This window comes from Taudactylus pleione, unplaced genomic scaffold (genome assembly GCF_031769625.1).
Source record: "Taudactylus pleione unplaced genomic scaffold, aTauple2 ptg000019l, whole genome shotgun sequence".
In the NCBI taxonomy this organism is placed as follows: domain Eukaryota; kingdom Metazoa; phylum Chordata; class Amphibia; order Anura; family Myobatrachidae; genus Taudactylus; species Taudactylus pleione.
In genome coordinates this window covers 10,582,402-10,596,573 of record NW_028284421.1, presented here as the reverse complement: position 1 = coordinate 10,596,573, position 14,172 = coordinate 10,582,402, and the positions used below count along the sequence as shown (strand labels likewise).

General features: G+C 42.0%; 1 protein-coding gene across 3 annotated transcripts in view; it reads left to right on the top strand.

Annotated features, from left to right (window-relative positions):
- LRRC49 (leucine rich repeat containing 49) overlaps positions 1 to 14,172 on the top strand; it is a 167,527-nt gene that overhangs the window by 143,309 nt on the left and 10,046 nt on the right. For all 3 annotated transcript variants that reach the window (XM_088443365.1, XM_088443375.1, XM_088443355.1), the window contains 4 exons: positions 7,676 to 7,913; positions 8,491 to 8,676; positions 12,582 to 12,691; positions 13,444 to 13,597. In XM_088443365.1, the coding sequence (XP_088299491.1) occupies positions 7,676 to 7,913; positions 8,491 to 8,676; positions 12,582 to 12,691; positions 13,444 to 13,597 (688 nt within the window). The remainder of the gene's footprint in view (positions 1 to 7,675; positions 7,914 to 8,490; positions 8,677 to 12,581; positions 12,692 to 13,443; positions 13,598 to 14,172) is intronic.

The following is a 14,172-nucleotide window of genomic DNA, read 5'->3' as shown; positions in this document are numbered from 1 at the left end:
TAATGTGAAACCTACAACATACCAAAATAGTCATTTTACGTATGTTAAGCCAAATAAGTTATTTTGTTCCAATCAGTATAGTAGTTGAATTCCCAAACAGAAACTCTTTGTCTTGCCTTTCTCTTAATTATTATTCCATTTCACTAATTTGCATAAGAGAAACCTGATACGTGTTTATATCCCAATGTAATACCTGCCTGGAGCCCTGCAGTCTGCCACGTATTTAGAGACTTGAACATATACATTTACTGTACGGGATTACCTCATATGTCAGATTTCCAGCGTACCTCTAAGGCTCAACGTACAAATCCTGTACTAAAATAACTCACATTCCAGCTAAACAAAGTGTGATTTATGCAGTGTATTACTACACTTAATTATATTGTCAGAGTGATTACACGATTCCCAGGAGCATTATATGTGTCACAAAAGAAACACTGTTGAAGGTGTTAAAATCAAATAATATGAGACTCCTATATTTAATTATGGCAATTAAGGAAGCACTGTCACCTATCATGCCACTGTTTGAGAAGTGTCATGTTAAGCCTTGTAATAGCAGGACTCAGCCTTACAATAGTACAAATAGCAGGTTTAAAAGATATTTAAAAACTGGATGCTATTATTACATTGCACACTTGTATTGCTATTTATGATTTACATGCATATGTTCTGGTAATGTTTACAACCACCAAATTCTCTACTATCTGCGTGTGTATGTATATGTGTGTGTATGTATGTATGTATGTGTATATATATATATATATATGTGTATATGTGTGTGAGTGCGTCATACCACATATATGTATATATCTATCCATTTCCTAATTCATTATCTTACAGCACTGCAGCATGTACTGTTACACAAATTATATATTCACAAGTGTCTGAATTCTATTTACATAATATTTTAAGTTGACTTCTCAAGGTCTCACATGTCTCAGTTACAATAATGTAATTATACTATCATTTAGGACATGTGAATGGCTTTCTTTAAAAAATATTTGAAATCACAACAGAGTATATAATTAAATATGTTACACATGCTATATTATGACGCTTCAGAAGGGGAAAAGGTCACCTGAAATGTCATTTGTAATTAGGATTTGACACATTTGTAATGTTTACCTTATCAACATTGATGTAAAGAAAGACTTTGTATGCCTATATAAGTCATTCGTAGCTTTAATTAGCATATCTGCAGCTGTACAATGTACAAGTCTGTTCCCTGCTTTGTGGTACAAATCTTCCTAAATCTTATGTCACTATCTAGGTTTTCGTTGTGATTGTGAATATAAACATTTAAAAGGTTACAAATGTGTCCTCACACACTATTACTGCAGTCGCCCCAAACAGCCCTACTTGGTGTGCCAGGTCCCATGTGACTTGGCTTGCGCCGAGCATCTTTTTTTGCTCGAATGTGCATCTAATGGTGGGTACACACCTGACAAATATATCTGCAGATGATGGTCGTTCATATTCACTGAATGGCCATCATCTGCTTGTTCCCTCAGGTCCCGGCAGCTGGGGGACTGGACCCGGGGGGTGGGTCGGGGGCGTGTCCCACCCCCCTCCCCTTGGCTGCCGCTGTGTGTGTACGGACGGTCTGCAGACCGCCGTACACACTTGCCGATGGACAGATATGTCTGCAGACTGCCGTACACACGTGCCGATGGACAGATATGTCTGCAGACCGCTGTACACACTTGCCGATGGACAGATATGTCTGCAGCACAGCCAATGTGATATGTCTGTGAACGACACAGTTCACAGACATATCGTGTATACACAATGGCCGACGGGCAGCAGATATATTGGCCGATCAATTGATCGGCCAATATATCTGTCAGTTCAGTGTGTACCCAGCTTTAGTCTTTATATGACAAAACTGCTCTACAAGACTGCACTGATTAATTTGATATGCAACACTTGTACATCTGTAAGCAACTGAGGGGTCTATTTGCTAATCCTTGGTTGGAGATAAAGTGAAAAGAGATAAAGTCCCAGCAATCAGCTCCTAACTGCCATGTCACATGCTGTGTTTGAAAAACTACAGTTAGGAGCTGGTTGGTTGGTACTTTAGCTCCGTTCACTTTATCTCCATCCAAGGCTTAGTAAATAGGCCCCTGAATCTGTATAGAAAGTGCTGCTATTCAGAAGCCGGTACTTTTTTTCACACCAAGTTCAGTTGTACAGATTCAGACGCAGTCGCACACAGATATACAAGTGTCACATATCAAATTAATCAGTGCAGTCTTGTGAAGAAGTTTTGTGAAAACAAGTATGTGCCTGTGCTCAGCTGCGTAGTGAGATTAAGTAAATAACGTATTGAACTAGTATGGGGTGAACAATTGAATAGCTCCATGGGGTGCGAAGGGACAACAGCCCATACGGTGCCTTGCATATGACCTCTGTGCATACAGGAGCCATACTGCTGCCCTTGTACTACTGTGTGTAATGTGGTTTAACTGTTCTTAGATTTCTGTACAGGATGGAAACAGCAGAGTCTACTGTATGATGACAAAGTCAGATGTGGTGTTGGTTTCAAGCGCATACCAGCCTGATACTTAGGTGACACTAAACCGACATACCCGAGAGGTGTTGGTGATTAGGAATGGGTATGAAGTCCTGGCGGCTGAACAGCCGCCGGTTCATATCCCGACGCCGCCAGCTCGAAGATTCCGACAGGGCATGTAAGTACCCTATCCCTCTTCCCCCCCACCCCCTAACCCTCCAATAATGGTACCTAACCCTAACCTCCCCCGGGTGCCTAACCCTAACCTCCCCCCGGGGTGCATAACCCTGACCCCCCTTAACGTACCCTAAACCTAACCCCCCAGGGAGGGTGCCTGACCCTATCCTCCCCCCCGGGGGTGCCTAACCCTTTCCCCTAGGGGTGCCTAACCCTAACCTCCCCCCCAAAACCTAACCCCAACCCCGCTACGCTCCCTAATCCCTAAGGGCACCTCGGACTTACCTCGTTCGGACAGACGTCCTTGGCGTTCCGGCGTCTGGATTAAGATACTGTAGTCATCTATATTTCGATGGCTATCTTAAGTCCCTTGATGGGATTTCCTTGTCGATATTGAGACCGGTGGCATCGCGCCCACCAGTCTCATAACTACATCCCAGTGATTATCACTCACAGATGATTAATAATAGGACAGCAAATTCACAAATGTAAATCTAACCTGTGTGATCACAATATGTCACTTTAATACAACACCAATCACACAATGAGCACACATCAGAATTTTTTACCCCGGCAGTCTACTGTGCCTGTTTCCTCCAGAAATGAAAGTTATCATAGATATAGATATATATGATGGATAGTTCGATAAATAGATAGATATCTGACAGACAGACAGATATGAGATAGATAGATAGGCACACACTCACTTAGGTAAGTTAGCTATGCACTGTGTGTAAATGACATCTGCAATATATATATATATTTTACAGCTGGATTTACTAACAACTTAACACAACAGTCAAATAGACAACCTGTGACTAGTTAGCTGTTATAGAACTGTAAGTACCGGGCTGCCCTACTAACTAGAGCACCATTAGACTTGTCAATACACAGCCATTTGTTTCCTCTTTCTGCTCAGACGTTTCATAAAAAGCTGAGAAGCCTCCATGTGGTTTGTGTCTCCCACTGTATATACACTGCATGCATTAATATAGGAGGGATATAAGATCCTCATATATTGTAATAATGTAACTGCTGGTAAAGATAGACAGTGACACCACCCAGGACACAGCTACTGCTACAGATACAGTCAGGTGCATAAATATTGAGACATTGACAGAATTTTCATATTTTGGCCTCTATTCATCACTACAATGGCTTTGAAATGAAACAAACAAGATGTGCTTTAACTGCAGACTTTCAGATTTAATTTGAGTGTAATTACATCCAAATCAGGTGAACGGTGTAGGAATTACAACGGTTTCTATATGTGCCTCCCACTTTTTAAGGGGCCAGAAGTAATGGGACAAACTAAACAATCCTAAATCTAACTTTCATTTTTTAATACTTTGTTGCAAATCCTTTGCAGGCAATTACAGCCTGAAGTCTGGAATGCATAGATATCACCAGATGCTGGGTTTCATCCCTGGTGATGCTCTGCCAGGCCCCAAGAACCCTCCTGCTTGTTCTTGGGGCATTTTCCCTTCAGTTTTATCTTCATCAAGTGAAATGCATGCTCAATCGGATTCAGGTCAGGGGATTGACTTGTCCATTGCATAACATTACACTTTTTAGCCTTAAAAAACTCTTTGGTTGCTTTTGCAGTATGCTTCGGGTCATTGTCCATCTGCACTGTGAAGCGCCGTCCAATGAGTTCTGAAGCATTTGACTGAATATGAGCATATAATATTGCCCGAAACACTTCAGAATTCATTCTGCTGCTTTTGTCAGCAGTCACATCATCAATAAATAGAAGGGAACCAGTTCCATTGGCAGCCATACATGCCCACACCATGACACTACCATGCTTCACTGATGAGGTGGTATGTTTTGGATTATGAGCAGTTCCTTTCCTTCTCCATTTTTTAGATGTTGTTGGCAAACTCTAATCTGGTCTTCCTGCTTTTGTGGCTCACCAATGGTTTACATCTTGTGGTGGACCCTCTATATTCACTCTTGTGAAGTCTTCTCTTGATTGTTGACTTTGACACATATACAACTACCACCTGGAGAGTGTTCTTGATTTGGCCAACTGTTGTTAAGGGGTTTTTCTTCACCAGGGAAATAATTCTTCTGGCATCCACCACAGTTGTTTTCCGTGGTCTTCCTTTTGGTGTTGCTGAGCTCTCCGGTGTATTCTTTCTTTTTAAGAATGTTCCAAACAGTTGATTTGGCTACACCTAATGTTTTTGCTATCTCTCTGATGGGTTTGTTTTGATTTTTCAGCCTAATGATGGCTTGCTTCACTGATAGTGACAGCTCTTTGGATCTCATATTGAAAGTCGACAGCAACTGATTCCAAATGCAAATGTCACACCTAGAATCAACTCCAGACCTTTTACCTGTTTAATTGATAATGAAATTATGAGGGAATAGCCCACACCTGTCCATGAAATAGCTTTTGAGTTGATAGTCCCATTACTTTTGGCCCCTTAAAAAGTGGGAGGCACATATAGAAACCGTTGTAAATCCTACACCGTTCGACTGATCTGGATGTAATTACCCTCAAATTAAATCTGAAAGTCTACAGTTAAAGCACATCTTGTTTGTTTAATTTCAAAGCCATTGTGGTGGTGAATAGAGGCCAATATATGAAAATTCTGTCAATGTCCCAATATTTATGCACCTGACTGTATGTGTAGGTGCAGGGCCACTGTATTACCTGTTATGGAATTTCACCTTCACCAGCACTGGAACTCGTAAGAGCACACACCACGCCCGTCTTGTGCTGATTGGCTGAGAGACATATCTGTCTTTCCTCTCCTATGCTGATTGGACAGAGCAAACATGCAGCAGGCTTGTGTTACCCTTCCTGCCTGCAAATCTACACAGTAGTAAAGAACTGCCGCTTGGGCAGTCAGTGGTGCGGTATACAGTTAGAAGATCCCTTCACTTTGATACAGGTACAGCTGGCCTCTAAGGACCTTTTTCTTCATAAAAAAAAAGTTTCATAACCCACCTGTGACATCAGCGCTGCACAGCTGACCGCCCAGGAGGACGCAGAGACCTGGCATTGCTAGTGAAGTCAATGTGTGGGGAGAAGTGACTGAGTTACAGCAGCGGCTGCGGCAGGTTAGATCCGCAGCTGCCTCTAGTGCAGTATAATGGAAGAATGTCTCTTTGACATTCGTTTAATGGACTCAGCACCGCCCTCCAGTGACCGGCTCCCTTAGGCAGCTGCCCTGGAAGTACACCTGCAGCCTTAATTGTGTTCCATAGTCTCCACTAAAACCTGGATAATTGTGCAAATTAAGAGTAAATGACAGTGCAGGCTGGCGTATTCTCATACCATTGGGAATAGGGTATATCAGGAGCAGACTGACTTACAGAATAGAAATCAGTATAGCTTCCAAAATCACTTGAGTTTCAGAAATCACTGGAGAGTAGAGGGGATGATTCAGCCGCGGACAGATATGCTATCGCAGCTGGTAACATGTTAGCAGCTGCGACAGCTGTAATTTGGTAATGCAGCAGGAGGCATTACACCTTCAGCATGCATTACCGAAGGCTGTAAGGGGAGTTAGGTTTAGGCTGCAGGGAGGGTTAGGTTTAGCAGTAGGGTTAGTCTACTTACCAGTAGGTGTCGGCATTGTAACCCAGTTGGAATGCCAGCGCCAGGATACTCAACCCGTGGGGCCAAATATAACTTTAAGCACCAGGAGCTTCATAATAAAAACTAAGAAATAGAAGAAATAGACCATTTTCTCAGCCATTGCCGCATCTATAATGGGTACTTGGCATCCATGTTTAATCCTTCCCTCTTTGGTGTCCCACTTTTGTATTGCAGCAGCAGTACATCATCAGGAAAATGACACGACGGACATTGTCTAGGAGATTTGTACATGCATAGTAGAGAAGACTCCAGGACCATTGGGCAGGCCAGAGTATACTGCACCGCAGAGAGGAGGGGGCCTGCTTGAAGCCTGTACACAGGCCCCCTATTCTCTTAAACCACCCCTGTTCTCAACAACAACTGGAAGTTAATTCTTCTAGTTGTTGGGGGTGGGGGGATAGAATCTATAAAAGTACTGTCACTCACTTGAGTCTGATATCAAATCCTCCTGTTGGAACTCCTATCTACCCTGAGCTGTACTGTAGCATTGCTGGTGCATAGCCTCATCTTTTCTCGTCGCCGCAAGCCTCAAATTTTCTGTCTAGTGAAAGCCTCTAACAAGTCCTCTCTACTCAAACACAGTCCCCTTTCCCAGCTTTACACCGGTCTCCATCTTTACTGGTCCGCCCTAATTTTCAACATGACCCCTTAAATTATTGTTGGTGGTCCCACTCTTGCATAGTTATTATAGTTATTTTTGTGACACCGCATTGTGTTTATACAGGAATTCATAATACAGTTGTACATAGGATTACTGTAACAAAATGATACAGCAAATGCAGGGAGGAATGATTGGGGGAAGTGTGGGGTAGGGTATAATGACTCATTATGACTAGTGAAAGTAGCTAGTAATGAAAACTTGATTGTGGGGAGGAGTAGGAAGTAAGTCATCATTCTGTGATCCTGTACCCAACAAGTGAGCAGATGCATAAGATCAGAGTTGCTGGTGTGGGATGAAGGATGGCAGAACAGAAGTGCAATCGTGACAGGTAGTGCTAAGTGTAGAGAACGAAGGAATAGGGCCCTGTCTGTGAGGGCTTACAGTCTAAAGAGAGGAGTGTAACAAGGAAGGGGAACTGGGGAATAGAGTCGTTTGGACAGAGAAGTAGAGTTATGAGGGGGGTGATTGTCTTTTTTAAGAGTGGAGTATAGAGGACTTATTTGAAGGCGTGGATACTGGAAGAGAGTCTTACAGGGAGAGGTAGTGAATTACAGAGCGGTGGGGTAGCACAGGATTAATCTTGGAAAAAGTTGTCCTGTTACTTCCAAATTTAATTAGTTAAATTTGTCTCTGATTCATTTCCCTGCAGCCAGTTTCTGTTATTGCAGGACAATCATGAATTTCATTTAAATATCATTTATTCTTTCTTCAGATCACTAGATACTGTACTTAGCAGTGCTGTACAAGCCCTGTCTATGGTAGATTCCCATCTTGTGGAGTTGGAAGGAGATACGTTGTGCCTGTACGGCTTGGGAGCTCTTGAATCTCTTGACAGAACATGGAGTGTTCAGACAGCCGGCTCAGTCAACACCATCTCTTTCATGTTTATAAACTTTGAGAATATTGTGCAAGTTCTACTAAAAATAAGATTCAAGTTTCCCAATGTTACGGTAAGAGAGAAAACTGTGGAAGTCTACTTACAAAGTGCATTTTATGCTATTTATCTTTGCTGTATGTGACTATGGGCTAGATTTACAAAGTGGTGGCTTTCGCACACCACTGATTCTCAGCGGTTTTGACCCCGAATTGGGTATAATTTAACTATAGAAAACTTCGCCATCCTCTCTTTGGCTGATATTATTGCTCAGACCTGAAAGTAATACTTGCATTAATTTATGTGAATTTGTGCCATTTCTGGCTCTTAGTGGGCACGGTAATTCATGTATAATTTATTTTCAGGGATCAAACTGTATTTATTATTTATTTTGTGCATGCGTGCGTGTGTCCTTGTTTTTATAGACACCATCTTTCCCGTTTACTGTATATGAAGGAGAAGAGTGGGCATGTTATATTTAGAAGAAGGGTTCAGAAAATGGACATTTAACTTAATATTTCTTTTAGGAAAATAATTGAAAGATATTATTATCACATTCTGTTTTCTTGTCATGCATGCCTGTCTAGAGCGCACAAAGCACAATACTTGTACATGCATGCTAATTACTTGTTGTTTACATCTTTTTTTATTAGCACCTTAAATTTAAGGAAAACAATCTGATCACCTTGAATCATTTCAATGCTTTAGCTCAGCTACGTCGGCTTGATCAGTTGACTGTGGATCCTCAGGGAAACCCTGTTGTTAACTTTACTCTTTGGAAGTATTATGTTCTGTTCAGATTACATAACTTCAACATACAGAAAATCAATGATAATGAGGTAAGAAAATGCACCTATGTTAGCATTTTTTTGGCTGGTCACATACTAAAATCCATATCTGTAATTTGTTTATACCGTACTCACACAACTTGTACCTTGTTTTATTAAGAAGATTTAGAATTTTAGGAAAAAGCGTTAGATTTTCTTTGAAATGTCAAGAGGAATAAGCGATGTATGGTAATAGCAAGAATGTGAACTAAAGGCAATTTTGTGATTTTTTGGGGGGGATTTTTTTTTAACACCACCAAAAAATACTTTGGGCCAATTTACTAGATAGCGATTATACTAGTCAACAGTTTGGATGGTCATTCTCAAATCACCAATGATGCCCTGTGGTTTACAAATGACCAAACCAGCGTTGAAAAACAAAAACTATAAAATCACCACCTCAATCTGGCTAATGAGGTTGTGAGGAATCACAGTACACTTATAGGAGTCTTAAGCTGGGTACACATTGAACAGATATATCTGCAGATCGAGTGATCTTGAGATTATGGTTGTTCTTAAACACTGAACAACCATCATCTGTGTTCTGTGTGTTGGAGGGGGGCGGGTTTTGCTGGCCGAGGTCGTGTTGCGCCCCCCTCCCCACGGCTTCCACTGCAAGTGTACGGGCGGTCAGCTGACCGCTCGTACACACAGCACGATGCTCCAATATATGTGCAGCACAGCCGACGCGTTATGTCTGTGAACGACATTGTTCAGAGACATATCGTCTGTACGCACTGGCCTAAGTGCAAACAATATATCAGCCTTTCAGTTGAACAGCTGATCTGTCAGCCAGTGTGTACCCAGCATAAGTCTGAGGGATCTCTGTGCACAGACACAAATGGCAAGTTTTAGCATACAGCGCATGTGCATATGTGTATTTATGTATATTTGTGTATGTCTGTTTTATTCTGAGTCAGACGGATCTTAGCCAGATTTATCTTTCCGCGAAATTAGGCATTTTAAGGCAGGAACTGGGCAGCGACAATGCAGTCGCACAGAGATGCCCTGACGCGGGAGTGACATGGGAGTGACATGGGCATGTATGTTAAGCTTTGTGCGATTATGAGGTGCATTCACAATAAGGGAATTCTGTTTCTGACAGATATCATGCAGTTAGCATAGGGCTGCCAATACTAATGATGATGGTTGTGGCGATTGGCATAAAATGATTGTGCGACCTGGCTTCCCGCTTGCAGACACACCGATTCTCTTATTAGCTGTACGGAGTCTCGCATTAGCATAAGGTAGTTAATCAGGCCGCTGCAGCCACCCGCAAATACAGCCACTTTGCATCCAACTTGGAATTAGCCTCATAATAAGGATAAACATTATACAGCTTATGTAATAGCTTGCGACTTCCAGAAGGTTTATTGGACATTGAGACATCTACTATACACAGCCTACATATGTTATTTATAGCAGAATACGATTATTGTGGATTTGGGTATACTATAAACCTATCCCTAGCTATACACGTACTTTTAAATTCTAAAAAATGTTTCGCCACCATATTTTATTGAAAACATATGTAAAAGTTAAGTTAAACCTTATAACTAACTACACATTTCATTAAAACAAAGAGTGCCCATAACCATTCTTTTCTTTGCCTCTCGGACATTTTGAAAACTAGACAACCTACCTCAGGGCCGGATTAAGTGCTGTGTGGGCCCCTGGGCAACAAACATGTGGGGGCCCCTATTACGTGCCCTTTATGCAGTGCACCCAGTAGTAGTGCCCCTAGGAGTGTTGCCCCTTATGCAGTGCCCCCTATGCAATGCCCCCTGTAGTTATACCCCCAGTAGTAGTGTTCCCAATAGTAATGCCCTCTGTATAAATACCCCCAGTAGTAATACCCCTGTAGTTGTGCCCCCAGTAGTCATGCCCCCTGTGTGTGCCCAATAGTAATGCCCTCAGTAGTAATACCCCTGTAGTTGTTCCCCCTGAGGTAGTGGCACCAGTAGTAATGCCCCCTGTGGTAGTGGCACCAGTAGTAATGTCCCCCCCGAGTAATGTCCCCTGTAGTAATGTCCCTCTCGAGTAATGCCCCGGGTAGTAATGCCCCCCTGAGTAATGCCCCTAGCTGTAATGTCCCCCCCGAGTAATGTCCCCCCCAGCAGTGTAAAAGCCGCTTGCGCTAAAGAGAAAAAAAATCATACTTACCTTAAGCCCCGCCCCCGCTGCCTTCTGATCGCTCGGCTGGCGCTGCTCCTCTGCATGACGTCTCTCCCATAGTTCACTGCCTGAGCCGGAAGCCGGATCTCACGAGTGAGCTTTAGTCTCCGGTTCTGGCTGCCGCTGCGGGGACGGAGCCGGGTGCCCGCTGGTTACAATCTCAGCGGGCGCCTGGTGTCTCTGTGCGGCACCGGGGTTAGGTGTCCGGAGGAGACGGAACTGGTTCCGTCTCCTCTGGTTCACTTTAACCCCGATGGCTGGGTGTGGGGCCCTTCAGGTGTGGAGGCCCAGGGATGATCGCCCATGTCACCCCCCTTTTAATCCGGCCCTGACCTTCCTCATCTTATAAGGACATCCCTTGAAAGAGGGGACCACCCTGTTCCAAATGAGAGTGCACCTGAGTTTATTGTATACTGTTACTAACTACTAAGGGGAGTGGGGCACAGTTTCAAAGTGGAGACTTCCAAAATGGGGTAGATAGAGCACTTTTAGTAGGCTACATATGATATTTGGTTGTTTATACAGCAGCAGTTTGCATTTTAGCTACACATGAAATTTGTCTCTCCAGTCAATAAACTGCAAACAGTTCATCTCTGTCAACACATTAATCGAGTTATACACAAATAGAGGTTAGAACTCTCTGCGCCAATCTTGTTCCAGATGTCCGCTTCTGTGCCTCATTTGTTGTAGAAATCTCCCAACAATAAAGTATCCCTTGAAATGACCGAAACCTGCATGCACGAATAGCACCCAAACTTCACTCCAAGTGCAAGACTCGTAAGGAATAGTGCTTACATTAGAGTATATGGTGACACACATCTGTGTCGAAACATGTTGGGAGGAGTGTTAGGGAAATAATTTCACCTTCCATTGCCAGCATTATTGGATCCAGGAATCGATGCAGCTATAGAAGTACCCGGGCTCCTTTGCTGTTGTTTCTGTTCATGTGGATTCAGTTATTCCATTATCTGCATGAGTAACCTATGGTTCTGGACTGATTGAGAGGTTCCAAAGAAACCCTGATATGAGTACAAACATAAGTATCCATGTAAGATATAACGTGAGCATTTCCACATTCATTTGCATATGGTATGCGTTTTGTCTTATTGGTGGAAGCACATTGAGTGAAAGACACCTTTATAGGAGTGTCACCATATACTCTAATGTAAGCTTTATGTAAACAGTATTCCTTACGAGTCTTGCACTTGGAGTGAAGTTTGGGTGCTATTCGTGCATGCAGGTTTCGGTCATTTCAAGGGATACTTTATTGTTGGGAGATCTCTACAACAAATGAGGCACAGAAGCGGACATCTGGAACAAGTTTGGCGCAGAGAGATCTAACCTCTATGTGTGTATACTGTATGTTTTACGTGTTTTGGTGACTTGTTTTTGAGATTTTTCTGCTGCTTTTTTTAGCGCCTTTAGTGAATTTATTTTTTTGCATATATCTGTTTTTTTACATTAATTGAGTTAATATAGCTATTATTGGTCTATCAGATAAAGCATTAGATGTCGCAGTAATAAGTGGAGCGTTTCCTTGGTTGGTTTTAGGTCATCTGTTACATGAAGGAAATTTTTGTTTACAAAAATAAATAATTTCTCTGCTTTCTCCATTAAATACATTAAGTGTTTCTAAACAGGAATGAAACTAATTAAATCAATAAGTCATACTCAATGTAGCAAAAATGCACTTCTATTCTTCAAACTTCCAAGAATGCTAAATATTTATTGTGTTTTGACAGGTTACCCAAAATGATGTAGTTATGTCTGAGAGGCTCTTTGGAATTCTTGCTCATGTTGCATCTTCGGAGTTACCACATTATAGGCTTGTTGCACTGCTTGGTGAATCCAGGTACATTACTTACTATTCCAAAAGAAAAACTTATCTAGGAAAATCACCAGAGTACGGATGTTAATCTGTACTTTTAACTTTAAATTTGTAATTAAAGGACTATGATAAATAAGAAAACAAAGGGACTATGTTACACAGCCACTGTTAAGTGGAGGCCCATACCTGCAGGGGTCCTCTATTTCTGTGGCTGCAGAGCATGGTGTGAAGACTAATAGAAGGATGCAATATCCGTCATTGTGGCTTCTTATTGGTCTATGTGACAACACTCCCTCTTCTGCAACTGTCAGATGAACTACAATGCCCCAGGAAATACAGTTGCATGGGACCACAAAGACTTATTTTCACTCCACCCTGGAGAGCAGATTTAAAATAAATGTTCAACTTTTGGGTAAATTCTTTTTAAAATGTGAAGTCTGCCCACTGTCTAGGCAGTATCTGTACATATTTAAATCTACTATATTAGTGTTCAGAAATATCTGCTATCTTTATGTACATAGGATAATATCCTGACATGCAAAAACAGCACAAATCATGAAAATTCTGCTTTTGGCCTTTGCACATTTCTGTAGTAAGTGTTTTTACTGTCTGTTTAATGTCATAATATGCCATTTGTTTGTACCATGATGCCTTTCAATATATAGAACTGTATAGTCTATTGACACTTTATAAATAAAAGATAGTCCTAAATTACCCCAATACATTCTGTTTCTGACAATACTCACATCACATTACTGTATATATCTCTTATAAAGGAAAAAAACATTCCATCAACTTCTGGAAGGGAAGCCTAAGAAAATTCCTGAAGTGGGTGAAGAACGTAATGATAACAAGAGGCTAGGTGGTGAGACCCCGAACCGAGCAATATTACAGTACATTCCACAGGATCTTCTCAATGAAAAATTGGAGGTAAACTGGTAATGTCTATGATTTGTTGTGCTGTGTTGTCTTTTAGGCTCAGTGCTCAGGACTGTCTACAACCATCTTATTACCTTTCTTTCCGCCAACTCCCTGCTTGACCCACTTCAGTCTGGTTTTCATCCTCTCCGCTCTACTGAAACTGCCCTTACTAAATTAGCAATGACCTTCTTTCTGCCAGGAAGGGAGTCAGATTCGGCAAGATGGAGGGATAATATGGGTGGAGACTGGAGGGGAGGAGGCTGGATGGGAAGGGAAAGGGTGGAGTATGGTGGGCCAGGTGGGAAATGATATGTTGACAGATTGTTTCAATGTTAATTGTGAAGTGAGTGGCAAAGTCAGTAACGGAAAGAGAGGAGGGAAGATGAGGAGGGAGTAGAAGGAAACAAAGAGATGATGGGGATTGGAGGACTGAGTGGAGAGAAGTATTTTGAAATACATGCATGGTGGCGTAACAGTTTCCCCAAGACATTTCGCAAAATACCCTCTTATTGGTGTATTTGCATTAACTATAATTGAGACACTAAAAGGGTAATTTCCAACAGCACAAAAAGTATAGATCCTGC